General features: G+C 41.0%; 1 protein-coding gene across 4 annotated transcripts in view; it reads right to left on the bottom strand.

The window, feature by feature from the left end:
- Positions 1-19,723, bottom strand: part of Met (MET proto-oncogene, receptor tyrosine kinase) — a 109,935-nt gene that overhangs the window by 71,357 nt on the left and 18,855 nt on the right. For 2 of the 4 annotated variants that reach the window (XM_038318315.1, XM_038318316.1), the window contains exons 2-3: positions 13,393-13,441; positions 8,846-10,062 (exon numbers count right to left, since the gene is read on the bottom strand). In XM_038318315.1, the coding sequence (XP_038174243.1) occupies positions 8,846-10,048 (1,203 nt within the window). In that variant the 5' untranslated portion in view covers positions 10,049-10,062; positions 13,393-13,441. The remainder of the gene's footprint in view (positions 1-8,845; positions 10,063-13,392; positions 13,442-19,723) is intronic. The other 2 variants (XM_038318317.1, XM_038318318.1) reach the window with 1 other exon arrangement.

Raw genomic sequence — 19,723 nt, 5'->3', positions numbered from 1 at the left:
AGCTAGGCTAGAAGAGGCATAGCTCTCTATTGGGCGAGCACAGCCAACACCATAGCTGTAGCTCCTAGCCATGTACACATTACCTGCCTCATGGTAAGCCTTATTAAAATGCATTGACAATTTTGTAGAACAGAATGTATTTTAAAAAAAGTTAAACTCTCAACAGGAAACTGCACCTTCTACTATTTTTGTTGAGTACAAAATAATGTGCTTTCATATCCCAAACCCACTTTAAAAAGTTAAAATTAAATGTGGCAGTTTATGGTTCAGGCACAAGGCTATGAAATGGGTCAGGATTATTAGCGTATTAGACACTTGGCATATGTTTGCCCAAAAGTAAACATGCTAAAGATATAACGCTTTCTCTATAGTCTTAAGCGTCATGTAAAAGTTAACTTTTATCACTCTAGAGCAGCCTTTTAAGATTAAACCGTAAAAAAAATGTTGCCTTTCATTTATATCCACAAATTATGTCATTTCATGAATTACAGGACACCTTGTCTACAGAGTGACTCGGATATTTGCTGTCATCTCCACTAATCCATTGCTGCATGAGGAAAAGGGTCAGGTACAGTTAGCTTCCTGTTGCCCTCCTATCAAGAGTGAGTACTCAGCAAGTAACTATTGGGCTTCCTACTGAATCCTGGTCGCATAAAAATCCTTTGCCTCTGACTCTTGCTGAAAATAGTGTTCACAAGTATCTGCCCATCTAATGCCCTAAATAAAACAGTTAGACTCTGGCACTTAGCTTAAACTAATAAGACGAAAGAACAAGCTTCCAATGTAATTAGCTGAAAATAAATGGAAAATACTGCACATTTTGTTGTCAAGATCATTTTTAGAGACATTCATTTTTTTTGCTCTTGACTCCCGCTGCATTAGTGCTTGTAACCTGTTTAGTGCATTAGCGCTGAACACTATTGATTCACTCAGAGCTGGTGGGTCAGTACAGTCCCGCTTTGTTCCCAAACCCTGAGTGCCTCTTCACCTTCGGTGCGAGCAGGCTGCCCGTGAGATGCTAAGCGCTAACCAGATATTTCAAATATAAACTATCATCAGGAGATTTAGCCTTCAGATGTATACGTTTCTGGTATGCAGACCTACATTCTAGGCCACCATGAATCATCTCTGTGTTCTGTCCTGACAACATGACAAACTGAATTTCCATAAAGTCGGCTCTACAACAGAATGCTTTCCAAGACCCAAATGACCTTAATTCACCCCTTTTACCTAGAGTACAGTCTGAAGTGTCACCTGCCATTTAACGGTCTCTGACTGATGAACGTTTCGACAATGTGTCCGAATAGGATAAGCGAAGTGCAACAGTGCATCTTTTTATTTTATACTTATATGATTTGTAAACCATCTTTCCCCATGTGTGAGCATGGAGAGCGGTTAAAATGAACTTTTATTCTATATTAGCATGCACTAGTTTTATATTCCCCTTTCCTTTTCTTTCTGGAAGATGGGCCAATCTTCCTGAAGTGCTGTGTACACACACGTCATCTGCTATCACATTAGCCTAGGTCCCAGGTAAGTGCTGAAATTGCTTCCCCAAGGTAGAGCCTGGCTTATAGAATTGGAAGTCAATACTGCTCAGCCAGTGAGTCATATGCGAATGAGCCCTCCTGGAACATTTTAGCCTGAAGAAAAATATATAATTAGCAGACTGGAATGTATCCAGGATCCTAGAATCAATTACCACATGTATACAAAAAAAAAAAAAAAGTCAAGGGAAGGGAGTTTTATCGACTCCAAAAGTAGTCAAGCCTTTGGTTTCTTTTATCTGACAATTTTGAGTCCCCCATGGGCATTGGGAATGTGACTTACAGCACAAACATTGGCACTTGGTCATTCTGTGTCCACTTTATCGGTATCTGTGCCAGTGCACAGATAAGTACCAGCAGAAATTCCTGGTAAGTCCTCTCTAAATTCTGGCAGATCCTTGTTTTTCTTGTTTGAAAAAGGAGATAAGAAAACAGAAAGGGATGGCCACTGATAAGACCAAAGTCTGGAGAAAGGGTGCAACACCCAAAATTTGAAATACTACAGAAGTTAAAAAATTTAATTACTCAATAGGTTATTATCCTTATCAACATATGGGGTTCCTCATGCTTCCAGTAATCTCTTACTAAGGAATGTGGGACTGGAATCATCACATACTGGTGCCTTGGCTTCAGAATTTACCTTTTTCAAAAGTCACCTTTAAAATCCATTTCTTTTGTTGGACTTATTATCCAATAAGTAATACAGCAATTTCCTCAAATGAATCACCACATAGGGATCAGCAACTTAACATAGTCATGCCCTGCTTTAAACGAGAGTATGAACAGGAAGAACCCTTAAAATGCAGGGACGTGGTTAACCTCAGCTACCTGACACATGGGAGATGCTATTACTCACATCCTGAGGAAGTACCCTCCCCAGGTAAAGGCTACCTGCCTTGCTCGCCAGAGTTCCAACTTGAACTGTGACCTTTTGCTTTTGGTTTGTGAAAGCGTTATATGGTGACATTTTAGAGTCTTTTTTGGGATGGGTTGGCAGACAGGCATGTGATGGTTTAAGGGGGTTAACAGGGATGAGGAAAAGGCAGGAGGCACTAATGGCTCATTTGCTACTTTTTAAAAACACCCCTGGGGTGTGCCCAATGAACTCAGAGAATATTATGAAATTTTGGAAAGAAATTCATTTTAAGCTTCTCTTAGATTAAAAAAAATGCACACTGTGCCATTTTGTATGCAATGGACAGCAACAATCCAGGAAGCAGCAACTTGCCCAGTCTGGAAGAGACTGTTATGGAAAAGAAGCAAGTGAAAATTAGTACAGTTTTAGTTAATTTTTTTTTAAAGTAAAATACATCGAATTCTTGTATCTTAAGGGTTTTCTTTCTTAAAAGATTTGCTTTGGGGCAATGTTTAGTATCCAGAATGAAGACTCTTCAGTAACAGTACACAGAGGGCAACATTCCCTCATTCCTGGATACAGGAAGTAAGAAAGCAACTCTGGAATGTGACTTTACTCCTAATATGAAATGCATTCTCTTGAGAGCACTACACTGTCTAAGTGAGCCATGGCAAACCGATCGGATGACTCGGAGGTTAGTTCTGATGCTGACTCCACAGCTACAATTTGAATAGTGTGGGAGATTACAGATACATGGCCCATAGAGAGTTATAAATCTCTGTTTATTTTATTAAATATTACAAGACATGCCCTGAGGAGGACAGATCAATAATGGACCTTGCGGTTTCCTGATGGAATGCTGTAATTATTTTCTTCCATTACAACTTAAATGTAACTCAATTTTACCCATCTATCATCTTTACGATAGTGATAAGAAACATCCCTGAATGCTTGCTTTTCTGCTCATGCCTAATTCCTCATTTGCGTCTTGTTTTGCTCGTCGCTCTCATTGAAAACTGTTGCGATTCCTTTCCTTTCTACCTCTGACTGCTTGGAGTGGTGACCCTGTCACTCTGGCACTCAAGAACGGAGATGGAAAATTACTACCTTTAGCTTCCTTTATTTTGGGAAGCAGTTGGCTACTCTTTGAATTGGAGTACAAGTGATATTTGAGAAACAAGGAAGCGCAATAAAAACAACCTACGTGGCCGACTTTTTCTGGAGCCTTAATTGCTTAATACTTTTTTATATATGTTTACTTTTTAAGATTCATTTTACATAGCAACCACAGTTCTCCCTTAATCCCCTCCTCCTGCTGGGCCCCACTTCCCCCCAACTTAGCCCATCACTCCTCAGAAAGGATAAGCCCCCCCCCCCCCTCCATGGGAAGTCAACAAGGTCTGGCACATTCAGTTGAGGCAGGACCAAGGCCCTCCCCTCTGCATCAAGGCCGGGCAAGGCATCCCACCACATGGTGTAGGCTTCAAAAAGATGGCTCAGGCACCAGGGGTAGTATCCTGGTTCCACTGCCAGGGGTCCCACAAACAGACAAGTTCTTAACGCAGAATTTGACTTTAAGTACATAAGCAGGATTTCTTACTGTACCAAGGCCAGTTTAAAATTTAAGTCAGAGGACGAAGCAGATTTTCCTAAGTGTCATGCAATTCGATTCCGTTGTTGTTCCCATCAGCGTCAGGCCACTAGACAGTAATTAAGTTGTGTGGAGTTTGGTCACTCATAACACATAGAGACAAGTGAAGCCTCTCATGAGACACATAATCACGATATGCCCTATTTAAAAAGAAACTGATCATTTGAATTCATCTCTCTTTATATAAGCATTTTATAGTAAAGCTGTCATTTAATATGAGCACAGAACCAAGCCAGGACTGTTGGGTATTGTTGCGCTTGCCCATATGATAGGTTCCACATAAGGCCAGACCGTCGAGAGAATGTAAAGAAAGCTCTCAAGGACACCAGGTAAGAAACCGTGGGTTGCAGGCCCGAACCTGGACCTAAGGCTCCTTACATTAGGTTATACTGATTCCCAAGGAACTAATTTTCTAGTCATCTTATTGTGCCAGGTCGATGACGGAATCACTGCACGCTTTGTGAACACCTACGAAAAAGGTTGTGCTACTTACACGTTGCGGATGGAATCCAGATTGTAAGAAGTTAAGCAGCAGAGCTGAAGCCACACATGTGTTCTGTACACCAGTCTTTTCACCCAGGATTGCCTGGTACCAAACGTCACTTGCTACCCCTACAGTGGACCCACTATTCATTATTAAGATGACCAAGATGCCACTGAGCACCACCCACATCCAGGACAGATCCTCATGCCCAGCAGCAGTTGGCGAGTACAAACCAGACTCTAGGTTATATTTGTTTGTTTGTTTGTTTTTATGTGTGATTTTGTTTTGCTCTGGTATATTTTATCTTACTGTTTTTTACTTTTACATCTTGTTTTTCCTTGTTTTTTTCCCCTTGAGGAAGAAAGAGCTGGAGCAGAGAACATGAGTTTGGGTGGGTAGAAAATTGGGGAGGATCTGGAATGATTTGGGAAAGGGGAAATAATATGATCAAATACATTGTACGAAAACAATTTTAATTAAAGAACTAAAAAAAAGATGACCAAGATGTTGGGGAAATATTTACTACAAGTTAACTTTTTCAGATGTTTACACAATATAGGGAAACTTTGGTAATGGACTCTAAAGAGTACAAGGTATTAACAAAATTTTATATAAAGAAACTTTCCTATCGCAACATGCATTAAAAATCTTTTCTAAAATTTAGTATTACAGGTCTGCAAGTAAAATCCATAGCGTCCTCACAGAATGAGATGGCTGCTGATTGTGGGATTTTTAAAAGGTTCTCCTGCTCACCACTGACTTGCATTTGCAGCAACTGTCTCAGTAAGCTCACTAAACCATTTTTTCCTGGACTTGCCAGTTAATGAATTCCTTATGTATGATTGGTGGAGATTCTAGTAATTTGAAGTGGATTAAGGGATTTATAATGCTATTTATCTCCAAATAGAAGGAAGAGAGTTTTTTTTCCTCCTAAAGTTGGGTTATTATAAAGTTTCCATAATATAGGGGCATTTTCTCAGTGATTATATTTTGCTCAATAAAAGCTAAGAGAATATGCATTAGCCTAAGACAACACAAATTCATACTAAATTGAGATGTTTATAAAGATTGAATTGAATTCATTTTTACCCAATGAATGGGTAAAAAAGGGCAAGAAAGGTATTTCAAATGAATTTGAACTTATTGTAGATGGGCAAACTAGTAGAATTCACAGTTAGATGTTATTATAAATAAGCCCTTTATTGTCTGCTGTTGAATTTACTGATATATTTAATAAGAAAACTTAATATTTAGTATTTTAAATGTTTCTAAACTTTTCATAGGATGTCTCTAAATTTTTAAGGCAAAGAAATTTAGACATAAAAATGACGTGAAATACACACTGATAAAAAATAAGGCCTTTAAAATCCACATTCAAACTAAATGAAAAAGCACAAATCAAGACTATATTCTTAACCCTGACTGTCTTGGAACTCAGACTGTAGGCCAGGCTGGCCTTGAACTCAGAAATCCACCTCCGGAGCACTGGGATTATAGGTGTGCACCACTACCGTCTGGCCTAAGATTATATTCTTATAGAAGGTTTATTATAACCAGCAGCACTATTATTCCATGGATGGGCACCTGTGGCTTGAGATAAGCTCCCAGGAACTGAATTATATGTAGAGACTAGCTCAGAAGTACAAATAAGGCATGGGTGAAAATGATGTGCTTTCAGAATTGTCAATGACTCAAAGGTGCTTTCCTGGTGCAGATGTGAGAGGATGCCTGTTAAGACCGTGACTAAATACATTCATGACATGTAAGGGGAGAGAGAGCCGCATAACATCATCAATAAGCAAGTTAACCCTGAAACACCTGCTGTATTCCCCAAACAGACAACAGTCTTTCTGGGTACATAGTGCTTATGCTGCAGTAGAGATATGTTTTATATATGGTGGGGAGATAGGAGGGTAAAAGCCCCTCTGATGGATCTTATCACACAAACTGAGGACTGGGCAGGAACCTAAGTAGAAAGGTACCACCACAGCATACTTCAGCTTGTCCAAAGAACACTTAAGTCTGTCCATGCAATATTAGAGATATTACTATCAAAACTCCTCAATGTGTGTCTAGTCATGACTCGTCATGCTAAAATAAAGACTCAATTCCAAGACCTCACGAGAAGGGTCAACTGATATCTGACCAAGTTAATCCAGTCCAGACAAAGCAGACTCGTCTTATTTCTTAAAGACTCCCTAACTGCTCAGATCCTGTAAATAATTTTCTTCTTGTTGCCCTCATTTGAGGACAAAGCTGGGATATGACTGCATGCTGGTCACTGGAACACTTTCTGTGGACCAGTCATGTGAGAACAATGAGTGGTCTCGGTTTCAGAAGAATTTAAGCTGCTAGTAAGCGGAGAAGATGAACAGGCCAATAAAGAATGGAGCTTCGCCGGTATTTGTCTTTATGGAATTTGGCCAGTGCAAAACTTGGCTTCCCTTACAAGGAGACTGTTGGCAAGTTACATCTCGTTTCCCACAAGAATTTTTGAGATGGGGGTGATAATGGTTTCAGGTGTGGCTTTTGGGGCATTTTTTTCCTGCGTGATAAAACTAGCCTGCATTTTATTGGATAATCTTGCCTTTTTGTTCCCTCTGGAAAACTGAAAAATGTCAAAGCAGGTAAGATAAAGTTCAGGAGGTTTTGAGAATTTTTTAAAAAAATGAGTAAGAACATTTACAACTGGGAGGCTGAAATGCACAAAATAAAACAACGAGATAAGATTCCAGTATGCCCCTGCAAAGTCGACTGTCTTTTTTAACTTTTCCAGAACAAAATCCAAGCATCAAGACCAGCAGCCCTGGAAGCCCTGGAGGAACTCCCGACAGGCTCTTTAAAGTCACCATGCTCAGCTAGCTTGCTGGAGGCAGGGAAAGTGTGCTCTCTAAGATGCCCTGAATAACAATCACACTTGCACTTTGGAATCCCAGGTTTCTGAAAGCCCTCCAGTTTTCTTCTCTTCTTTTGCAGTATTTTCCATTGAAGAAAAGGCAGTTTGATGAAGAACCCCGTTGTGTCTTACAGAGTTGGCAATGTTTATTAAACACACGAGGGGGCAATATGTCTTAGATGGGACTGGCATGGGCATGTTATATGTATTATCAGACTTTGGAGGGGAAAGGAGGGATGTTTTGTCTTTGTTTCAGCAAAGAATGTATTTTCTGTGTTCCATAAAACAGGTAAGTAATTGTGCACATAGGGGAACAGCCCAGGTGTCCCATCAAGAGCCAACCAGATGTCTTGAATGCATATGTCCCGGTTGTGCTGTGGTAGAATTATATGCTTTCTCTTATCCAGTACATTGATGTTTCTCCTAGCTGCAGTTAGAACCTTCATTCTTAGAGTGAAAACTGTCCAGACAAGATACACGTTTCCAAAACCCAAATGTCTTTAGACAGGATTCAATAGGACACTATCTGTTCAGTTATGGTCACTGGGGGTCACTGGGTTAGGAGGCACAAACACGTTATATGTGCAAATCTAGGCTGAACACAACTTCCAAAGAGGCAATGGACTCCCTAGGTCGGCGCTCGCTCTCTGTTACTAAGGGATCAAATGGCTAGCAGAAAAAAAATCTACTTTATTTAATTAAAACACCAATGATTTTCTTATGCTTTCCTGTGAAAGCACCATTTTTAGTGATCATCAATCCAAAACAAAAGTGATATGCAGGAAAAGAAAAAAAACTATTTTTTCTTTTAGTTATAGTATCGCCCCCCGCCCTCCCCCATGTGTGCGTGTGTGTGTGTGTGTGTGTGTGTGCAGGCATGCGGGTGTGTGCTCATGCACATGTGCATGAGCTGGCTTGCATGCATGCATTCTTGGATGCATTTCTTGTGTGGGTACACGGAGACCAGAAGGGAACCTTGGGTGGCACTCCTCAGTACCTGTTTGTTTTTAATTTACTTGAGACAAAGTTTTTATCATTGATCAAGAGTGTGCCAATTAGGTTAAACTGACTGACAAGTGAGCCCAAGGCATTTCTATTATTAGTGCTGGGACTACAAGCATGGACCACCACACCTATTTTCTTCACGTGGGTTCTTGGAATGGAACTCCACACCCCATGCTTACACAACAAATAATTTCACTGACCAAGCTACCTCCCCAGCTCCACATAAATTTCATAAGATACTATTTTAATCAATAATGAAGATCAATTTCCTAATTTCCTAACAAAAAATTTGTGAATATTTTGAATATAAATCATTTGCTAACCTCAGAAATGCCTTGGTATCTCCCCCTCCCCACCGCTTTTAGATTGGTGTTTATTCTGCTTTATACCTAATTTTAAGACTTACCCTATTGAAACAGTGCTCATGGTTGGGTCCGTAAAAATGCTGGAGACATCTCACATTGTTTTTGTTGACAATCTTGTTGAAGAACTCATTGACATACTTGATGGGGAACGCGCAAACTGCCGATCGATTCATGGGTTCAGCAGAATCTGGCTTGCTTTGTGCGAACACGCCATAGAGAATGTCATCATTCGGACTGGCACCTATCTGCTTTGCAAGATTGGCCCCTGGCTTCCCAACATATGCAGCTTGGAGGATGTTGAACACCTCCTCCCTTGTGGATCTCTTTCTTCTTTTCTCCGTGAGAATACACTCCAGAGGCATTTCCATGTAGGAATGCAACCCCGAGTCTACAGAGCAGAACCTGATTATCCTCGTGTGAAAAGTCTGAGCATCCAGGGTTTCCTTTTGGACAGTCAGAAAGTAAATAAAATGTTTGCTTTCGAAGGCATGTATGTACTTTATGGGGTAGGACTCCCGGAATTCAGGTAAGACATCAATATAGGACTGGTCTGTCAAAAACTTAAAACCATCCTGGGTTTCCTTCAGCCGTCTCACTGATATCGAATGCAATGAATGATCAGGAAGGTAGGTAGAATTGATCGTATTCCCCACAAAGAAATTGATGAACCTGTCCTTTTCAGACAGGAGGACTTTGGCTCCCAGGGCACTCACTACGCAGTCAGGACACTGACCTGACTCTTCATCCACATCTGGAGAGAACATGCAGTGAACCTCGGACTGTATGTCAGCCGGGTTGTCAGGAGGAAGGACATGCCGCTGGCAGGTACCTCTGCTGACACTGCCACAGCTAATGAGCTGATCATCATAGTACGTGTCAACGAGCAGAGCCATGTTGACGTTGTCTTTCCAGACGCCTCCTGAGGAATTGGCTTTGCTGCTGCAGTCCTGACACGGAAAACAATCTGGGTGTTCCAACACAGGCCCAGTCTGGTACTGTGATACCTTCTGAAGGTCTTTGTCATTTAGAACATAAATATAGTTTGTGGCTCCAAGGTAAATATGATGCCCGTGCAGAACAACATTCTGGATGGGGGTTTCTGAGGTGAAGTTGGGAAGCTGATACTTCATGTTCACATTCATCCCGGACTTCACGAGGGCCTCCTTGCATTCCCCATGGCTCCTCTGCACCAACGTCAACAGCAGCACCAGAATGCCAGGTGATAGCACAGTGGGGGCCTTCATTGTGAGAAGCTGATCTGCCAAGACACATTCAAGCAAGAGCTGCTTAGTGGTCATTAGAAACAAAGAAGAAAAATGGAAGCCCTGCTCCAGCTTTGCTGGCAGAAATAACATTTCCTCATTGGAATTTTTACATAGAATGAAAACAAAAAAAGCTAGCTAGCTTCTCATAAGGATGCATTGTAGGACTGGACATGACTCCACATAGTTTAATTTTAGAAGTCACGCCACGAGCGAGTAGTTTTCAAGGGCCATTATGGGATGCGAACAATGTTCTGTGTTGAGGCCCATGGGGCAACCGAAAGCCATTCAGCAGCTAAATAAGATACGCAGCACATTCTTTCTTAACCCCTTGCTGGTTGCTTAATGTGGTTTCATATCTGTGGCTAATGACTAGGTTGACTCTTAAACTTTCTTGGTTAGTCAAGGAAAGGAACTGTGGTTCAGATTCATTTATTCTAGAAAGCACAGCGGGCGTTGTTTCCTCGGGAGCATGTAGAATTACTAGGCTAAATTTAGCTTCCTTGTGGAAGAAACCAATCATAAATCCTAGAAGCGAGTGGTCACATGCTGTTTATAGGATTTTGTGTGTGCGGAAAAGGTATGGTTATAATTGGCTATGGCTAACCTATTGTTTCAGACAGACAAATGTTTGAGGCAAGATCACTAGGACTTCAGAAAACAGCCGACTGAAATGTGTGAAGTCAAATTTAATCTTCAGAACTAAAGTTTTAGAACTATTTCCCAGGGAAAAAAAAAACAACATATTGTTCATTATCAAGTCAAAAAAGCTCTTTAGTCCCAAGAACATTATTTCAGCATTCCGTGGTATCCACATGGATCAGTGTTTCTCCCAGGAAGCATGACTGGCTTGGTATTCAGGCTAAAGATGTGCAAACTCTGCTAATAATAGCTAAGGGCAGTGGTAGGCTATTGTTTTGCAAAGAGAGTACTTAGGATAAGAGCAACTAATTATCTAACACTTGTGTTTTCTGACAGGACTGAAGGGTGTTTAAAACCACATTTGGCATTACAGTTATGGCAAAGACTAAGCTTGGATCTATGAAACTACATCCAATATCACCAAGCAACTAATATGTGATTGGCTCTGTGTTTACACTAAGGAAAATGGAAAATGGGACATGTTCCTGCCTTTCAGTGAGCCTAAAAAACTGGCTAATAATTAACACACAGAGACCGATGACTAAACTACCCGTCATTACAGCACCCCCCATATAGCACAACCCCCAAGCTACAAGCATCAAGAAAAAGAAAGATGGCTTCTGTATGGGATCATGATATGAGACATAGCACACACTCCTTATGTTAGGAGGTCCATTAGGAGAACAGCATTTGTCTGACAAATTCATTACTGTATTCCAAGAAATGGATGCTGGGGAGCCTGGAACACAGCTGGCATTACACAAATATATACTGAACCTGTGTGTAAATAAAAGATAAGCAGCAGGTTCAAAAACAAGAACCCTGGGTCCTAACGTTTTGACTTTGGTTCTAGTAAGTTTCTAAAAATTGGGAGCTTTAAAGAGATGGTTGGCCAGTAACTATGGTGGCCTAGAATGAAACAAAGGAGGGTAATCAACAAGATGGTGGCCCCAGGAACAGAAGGAGGCAGTGAGAGGCACAATTTAGTTAGTAAGATTTGCCACCTGGCTGGACAGAAGAAAAAGGAGGTGGAGATGATCGGGAGTCATCTGGGCCGAGGTAGAATGAGCTACACAGCAGGCAGCAATAGGAAGCTGGCTGAGAGATATGGTTTTTAAGCCTGCTAAGTATAATTAAGTGATGGGAACCAAGTAAAGGTTCTACTGTGGGAATGGCTGGGAGGGCTCACATCATTTATCAGGAAGCAGATGCTTGGAATACGTGACGAATGGAATTTCTGAGCAGACGGAACATCTATGCCAAGGAACAGAGGTGAATAATGAAAGCTTCGGAGGAAAGCTGCCCTTATAGATGACAGCATGACTGGCTCAGGGGAGATGCATCTGCTTCCGGTGACACAGTAGTAGCCGGCGGTGGAATGAGGAAGAAATGCAAATCCCAACCTCGGGGTACTTGGTACTTCATTTAGCACAAGAGAAATAAACTTCAGGTATATGCATAGAAGTGAGAGTTAAGACCTAAGTTGGTGTGCTTGTGGTAGGACTAGAAGGGAAAGAGGTGGCCAGTGAATTATATCAGGGCAAAGGCCTGCATTAAAAGAACTGAGCAGAGTCAAGAAGACATTGAGGTATCAAGAGCCAGCATTGCTTCAGTGTTACAAAGGCCAGGCAAGGGTCTCAAGAAGACCATAGTCTGTATAGGTGTGTAGCTGTTGACCTTCAAGAGTGGTTTCAATAGATTTAACAGTAGTTTTCAATACTGTTAAGGTATAAGGGAATATGTGTTTTGAGGAAGTAGATTGTTCATTTAAGCAAGAACTAGCAGAAGGCAATAGCAGTTGTTCATTGTTAAGTTAGAAAGATGTATGCTTATTTGCAAGACTTCCACCTCTACTAACACTGATTTGGTACCTACGAAGACACAGTGCCTTTCTCTGGAAAGCTCATGGTTCCTTGGTAGAGGCAACGAGTGTGAGTAGAAAGGAAACCAGACAGCAAATGAGGCTATAATCAGTCTTCAAGGGGAGAGTGAATGAAGATTCCTCACAGACAACCAGTTTTGTGCAAAGTAGAGACCCAGTGGAGAGAACATGGCGTGGGCAGGACAGTGGCAAGTACTAGACTCTGAGAAGGGGGGTGACAGGCACAAGTGAGAGACAAAGCTGATGATGCAATATTCCAAACAGGTATTTCTAAGATTCCCGGAACATAAAAGAGGTCATGTTCTCTGATACAACCAGAGAGGAGAAGTCACATGACAGTACAGGAACAGCGAGAGGTTCAGAACATGATACCTCTGTGTTCTAAGAGTAAATCGGCACACAGACATGTGGTTCAAGAATGGATGTAGAGGAGGGACGAGGGACTTCAGCTGGATGGAGAGCCTGCAAACTGAGATCAGTAAGGAATTAACACAAGAACAGCTCTAAGGGTTCCTTTGAGCCCCAGCGCTCCTTTAAGGTAAGATACAATCAACATTCTCTGACAACCTCTTTACATTCAGGAAAGAGAAGAAACCTGGTGCAGACAGTTGAAAACACAGTTGTCTTCAGGGTCCACATGAAGAGATCTGGTTGAGGATACAGGCTTTGAGGTGATGTGCAGCAAAGCCAGAGTGTCACTGATGTACCAGAGAGCAAAGCAAAGCTTCAATAAGATAAATTACTGAGAGAGGTATAAGCCATAGAATCATAAAAGCAACAATAACATGCATTGTGTGCTTACCACGTGCTGGGCATTCTGTTAAACCGTCTCAATTCTCTTCAGAAACATCCTGTGAAGAAGGAAGTATGGTTAGCCTCCTCCTCTGGATGAGCATGTCTGTCAGGAGTCACCCAGTGTCACACCCAATTCCACGCCTAGCAGAGAGCAGCCACCCTAGGATGCTTCCTCAACACTGAAGCAGCGTCCAGACCAGAGGGGTCAGAGCAGAGGACAAGTTTCAGCATCACGTTTCTGACCCCGGCCCTTCCCTGTCTAGCCATGTGACTTAAAGCCATCCATCTACCTTTGTGGCCACTGTCCAATACCCTCATGTGATTGTTCTTAAGTATCAACAAGCGGGGATATTTGGAAGACATATGACCATTTTAAAGTATATGTAGAAAGACTGGGAATTGAACTTACTCTTTTAACATATACTCCTCAGTTGTTTTGAAATATACTAGAACATTTTGGGGGCCAATGAAAGGCCAAAGAATGAATGTATAGAAAGGATTAGGGATGGATTGTCTCACCAGTCCAGAGTATATTATATGAAACTTTAAATGTTTTCTCAACATGACATATATCAGTACGTCTTCCAAGAATGGGAACACTGTTTCTGTATTTTCCCCAAAAAGTATGATGTGAGGGAAACAAATGAATGCGTTTTTCCAAAAGGAAGTCCAAACAACATTATAATTCATTTGCATCCAAGTTGATGCCCATTAAAGCAGCACCGAGTGTGCCTGGCTTCTAGTTTTGTGAAAGAAACTTCAAAATAATCTTTATTTTATTTTATACAATCTGAGGGATTATGTAATGTTTTAGTAATAAGAATCGTGTTCTCAGGTTGATACATGTGTCACGCACTGTGCTACTGCTGAACTAGCTAGAACTTGGCAAATGTACAAGGGAGCTTTTTGTTATCTCACTGGATGGAACAGCAAAGCAAAAGATAGCCAGAAGAGAAGGATGTAATTAATCATTTAATACATTCCATTTTCTTAACCATCCAGTTAATTAAGACTAGTCTCTGTTTGCAAAGCTGTGCATTGATGAGACCAGAGTGCCAAGCGCAGACTCTGGTGCCAAAAGTACAACCACATACTCTAGCCAGGTGCATTGTGGGACTCGGCCCATTTGTGAGGATGGCTCTGTGAATTTGATGATAGATGTAGGTTAGCGCAGTGCCTAGCCCATGGAAGGTCAACGAATGTTCTATATTATCATTGTTTGCTCATAGTCCCAGAAAACATAGATCGCCATCTATGATGTGCAAGATACCAAGAAGAGGGCTGAGGATTCAAAGTTGATTAAATTACTTTCCAGTTGTCAGTGGGAACAGAAACTAGTAGGGGAGGCAGGCAATCACACAATAGTTTAAACTCAAGGCAAGAAGTTCAAAGAAGAGAAACGTAGCCTGGCTATGGAGTTAAATAGGCGTGGCAATCAATTATTATCTTTTCCTTCTTAGGAATTCATAATTTTGAGAATCAGAACCCAGCAACAGTTGTGGCAATAAAGCTAAGCCATATGACCCAGAACAAGTCATTCGGTTTCTTCCACTTCAGCAGCTTTCTAATTTGTCAAATGAGTCTTGAGCAGTAACATGCTAGGGTCCCCTGGTACTGGCTTAGGACACCTATTTTGTTTGTCTCTTCTTAGTTTATATTTCAGTGACCTTATCTTAATAACCAAAATCAGCATGATGGGACTGCTGCATCATAGGAATTGGCAAATACCCCAAACTAGAGCTCTGTCCTCCCACATGGGGTGGTTATTAAACATTTACTGGCATTCCTGAACTCAACTACTGAACTCCAAAGTATGTTCTGAGTGTAACAATTCTCATCTCAGAGACATTTTTTTTTCTACAACTACCTGTCATGGCGGTGCCACCAACTTGCCCGTATTACTCTTGCTTCCCAGCTCTATGCCATATCTGGCTATGCCAGAAATTGTAATGTTTATAATGGTAGTGACTTCAGACATACTCACTTCCCATCTATTTTTGTCTTGATACATTTATTCCCGTGATGTGTCTGAATGAGACTTTCAACACAGAATGTCTTTTCACCACTTCTGCCCCATTTTTTTTCTTTTGAAATAGTGCTAGTCATTTCACTACTTTTTTTTATTAAATGGAACATATAAAGATGATTCAAACAGACTGACTAATTCATTCTCCTGAAGTCTGCACATGGCAGATGGCACTGAATCACCTACAAAGCATTTCTTTAGATCTTTGCCATTGGTAGCAAGGATACTCTCACTAAACAAGCATTTCCTGTAAATGAGCACCTCGGTGCCATCTTGGTCATAAACCTGGGGCATTTATGAGTCCCTTCATTAGAGACAGCCTGTTAACTATGAGTTCAGGCCCTGCCCAACCCTACAAGTTGCCATTCAACCCTTCTCTGCCACTTCTTGGCTTCGAGTTTTCTCATGAAAGTACCTTGCTTTGGTCATATCATCCCTCCCAAACCTATCAACGGGGTGGGTTCTCAGGCTTTTGCTGAGTAGTATCTGTACCGCTCAGCAACTCTACCAGCAAGAAAAGCATAGTGTTGTCCTCGGGGACAATCACAGCAGGCACAATGAGACACTTCTTAAAGAGGAAGACTTTGTAAACTTTGGCACAATTAACTTTGCTTTAGGAACTGATTCTTCTCAAAAGTCGCAGTGATGTACAGCTATGTTGAAAACACTTTCCAGTTTGTGAGATATACTCAGTTATACCATCTTTTCTAATTGTAATCATAAGGTAAACATTATTCTCATTTTGTTTCAGATGACATATGTGTTTAAAGAGAATAAAATGTTAGCTAAATGCAAACAAAAAAAAAAAACCCCAAGGTCTCCTTGGTATTTCTAATTTTTAAAATATATGATGCTTATTTGAAATGTTTCTCTTTAGTTGCATTTCTAGGGTGAAGACTTCATTCAGAAGATGCAGGAACACTTGTTTACAACTGCTTAGCACCCATTATTTCTTCCCAGGAAGCTCTTTTGAGAACTCTCTCTGCCCCGTCTACTGAGACTGCCTATCAATCATATTGCCCAAGTCTCACTGCAGGGAGTGTATGCGCACCAGACTGGCTTTTCGAGGAACTCTACTCCTCTGAGCCAGTGCTCAGTCAGGGTGCACACATGACCAAAGCAAGGACAACCGTATGGATTCTGGAAGAGAACCCGTCATGTTCAGAGATTCCAGACATACAGATGATACCACCTGGGGCTTTCTGAGGGCCATCTTTGCTACCATGTGGGCCGAGCCAGCCAGAGTTGAAGCTGATGCTCTAGGCAGAAGAGCTCAGACTTGGAGAGAGGGAGGTTCTCACTGTCATTTGGCAATCTGAATCCCACCATAGTTTAAGCTTATAGGAGCCAACGAAATTGTTTCCTTCCTTCTTCCTTTTTGTCAGCCATTTCATAATGATTCCTTTACTCCTTGCAAACCACAAGCAAATAATATCCAGGAAAAAAAATATGAACTTGTGAGTTTATACACAAGGTCAAACACACAAAAAACCCCAACTTTACATGAAATGGAAAAGATCTGACATGCTCAGTATGGTACATAAAATATTCAAATAAAGTGGGACAAAATAGTTTCTTTGTGTTTTTCAACAATTACTTGTAAATATTTCACTTGACACCAGGAATATATTCATTAACTGAGATTCTTGGCATGGTTTACTGCTTTATTTCTTTGTCTTATTGTATATTTCTGAACTCAATTACAACATTTAACATGGACTCAAGATGAAAATAATGTACCTAAGTGGTGAGTTAGTTAAAATAAAAACTATAAAAGATTTCAACAATACATTTGAGTGTAAATGGGAATTTATAATTCTGGAAAATGGCTGGGATGCCATATTGAGGAAGCTAAACCAAAAAACCAGTCACTGCCACATATAAGGGGGCTTGCAAGAACGATAGTCTAAGGAAAAGTCTTAGATCTCTCTAAATTTACACCCTTTCCAGTAACTTTAAAAGTAGGAAAGGTAGGACTATATCTTTAAGATGGTCCCGCAGGTAAAGGACTTGGCATGCAGGCATATGAGGACCCTAGGGGAGTCCATGGAACTCACATGAAGTGGTGAGGTAACGTGCATTACATGTCTGTAATTACCAGAGCCTCTGCTGCAAGACAGGAGGTGGAACCTGGAGGCTATTCCCAAGTGGGTGACAAGCTAGCCTGAGATACACAGCAATGAACAACAGAGACCCTCTTCAAAGAAGGGCGAAGATTAGGATCAGTTCCAGGGTTGGCTGCCAACCTCTGCGTGATCATCATGCATGAGCCTGCTTCACCAGATAAGAAAAGGTAGGATCATAATAATCAAGTCCCAGCAACAAGATTCCAATAAGAAGTTTCTGACGACATCTCTAGTGCTAAATTTGTAAACAGCCACAATACATGGTGTTACACAATATTGAAAAGATATTTGAGAGCATCCATTACATGACGAGCAGAAGTCTAGATACTGAGAACTTCTGTTGACTTGAAGACAGCAGGATAAACTCTATACCTTAAGCCTGTAGCTTAAATTAAAACATAAATTAAAACCACAGGACTGTTAAGAAAACAAAATTTACCTGTGAGTTCAAGGTCTACTTGATCTACAATAACTAGTTCCAGGACATGCTTCAAAACTTCAGAGAAACCCTATCTCAAAACACACACACACACACACACACACACACACACACACACACACACACACACAAGAAAAAAGAAAAGAAAGCAAAGTTTACAAATTTTCTTCTGGATTTTTTCCTATGCCTCCATATTAACCACGGTCTACATAATAATAAAGACAAAACACCACATCAAAGTCCTTTTCAATGCAGTTAGATGTTTCCTCCCCCACCCCACCTACTCTTTTCTTTCCTCCCTTTTCCTCCCCCTTTTACGTTTCCATCTTCTCCACACAAGAGGTCAAACCCAAGGCCTTTACCATGCTAGGCAACTGATCTACCAGAGAGCTACATCCCAAGTCTAAGAGCCTCTCACAGCTCTCACAACAGTGATTTCCAATGGTGGGTTAAAGGCACAGAAGGAAGTATCTAGACTCTTCAGCCCACCCAGCTGCTCTTTTGTATAACCATATTTAAATAATCTAGAGTTCCCACAAGACAGTCTTATTTTTAATAGATTACCTGGTCTCAGAGTACCTTTCTGACACTCCAATACCACATAGAACTTTCTGGAAAAGAGGTGAGATTTGGTGGAAGGAGTGGGAGGAGGCTTAGGCCAAAGGTGGATATGGATGTGCTTTACCCCTTCATAGAGACTGGTCCTAGGGTCAGACTCTTGTTTCTACCTTGTGGGCTGACATCTAATAAATGCAATACCCCTGCCTATTATCCTGAACCATGCGTTAGCCAGTTCAGCTTGCACTCCACAGAAATGAGGAAGTTGGCCAGTGCTCTGGGAAAGACCACTCCGAATACCTGCCTAATGTTTCATTCCTTTATTTCTCTCTACAGTTCAAATAGAGCTATTTGTTATTTCCCCACCCTTGGCCATCTTGTGGTTTTCCTCTAACTCACTTTCAAGTTCTTGAAACCCTTAAAGTTCTTCCAAGACAGAGGCTACAGTAAGGGCCAAACAGGAACCATTAGTTTAAAGAGTAAGCCCATATCCCCACAGAGATTTAGGAAGTGAAGGTGTAGGAGTCCCAGATAACTTTAAATCTCAAATACGGGGTTCTTTTTTTAGTGTAAGTATGTTCCAGGAATGCATGCAAATGGCAATCCTAGTTGTAAGTGGAAAGACAAAAATAAGGGAGGGACCACCTTCTGGAAAAAACAGAACTTGGAATGAATAGACTTGGATGGAATCTATTTATCTTGGGAGTCAAACTATTTTCTGTCTTGTGCTTGCCTGCTTTCTTATTTTCCTTATTTCCTCCTTATTTATTGATTGATTGATTTATACTGGGATTTGAACCAAATGCCTTAGTAGGCAAGTGCTCTACTATGTAGCTACACCCGTAGCCCTTTATTTGGTAACAAGACAGTCTTGCTGAACTTTCTCTGTAGTCCAGACACACCTTAAATTTAGGATCTTTCTATTCCAGCTTCCTTAGCAGTGAGGCGTAAGGCATGCACCACAAGGCTTGATTCAATTTTTTAAAGGGTTTGTTTCCCTAACACACACACACACACACACACACACACACACACACACACACACACCTATCTATCTATATTTGCAAACTGTGCACAATTTCTTATTTTTATTTTTATTTTGTTGCTGTTATATATCTAAAACATTGTTTTAAATGTGATCAGCGGGGCAATCATCAAGTGACTTTAAATACATATGAAAGTATAACTG

Source organism: Arvicola amphibius, chromosome 2, assembly GCF_903992535.2.
Source record: "Arvicola amphibius chromosome 2, mArvAmp1.2, whole genome shotgun sequence".
In the NCBI taxonomy this organism is placed as follows: Eukaryota; Metazoa; Chordata; class Mammalia; order Rodentia; family Cricetidae; genus Arvicola; species Arvicola amphibius.
The sequence above is the reverse complement of the archived record's forward strand: the minus strand, read 5'-3'. Positions and strand labels throughout refer to the sequence as shown.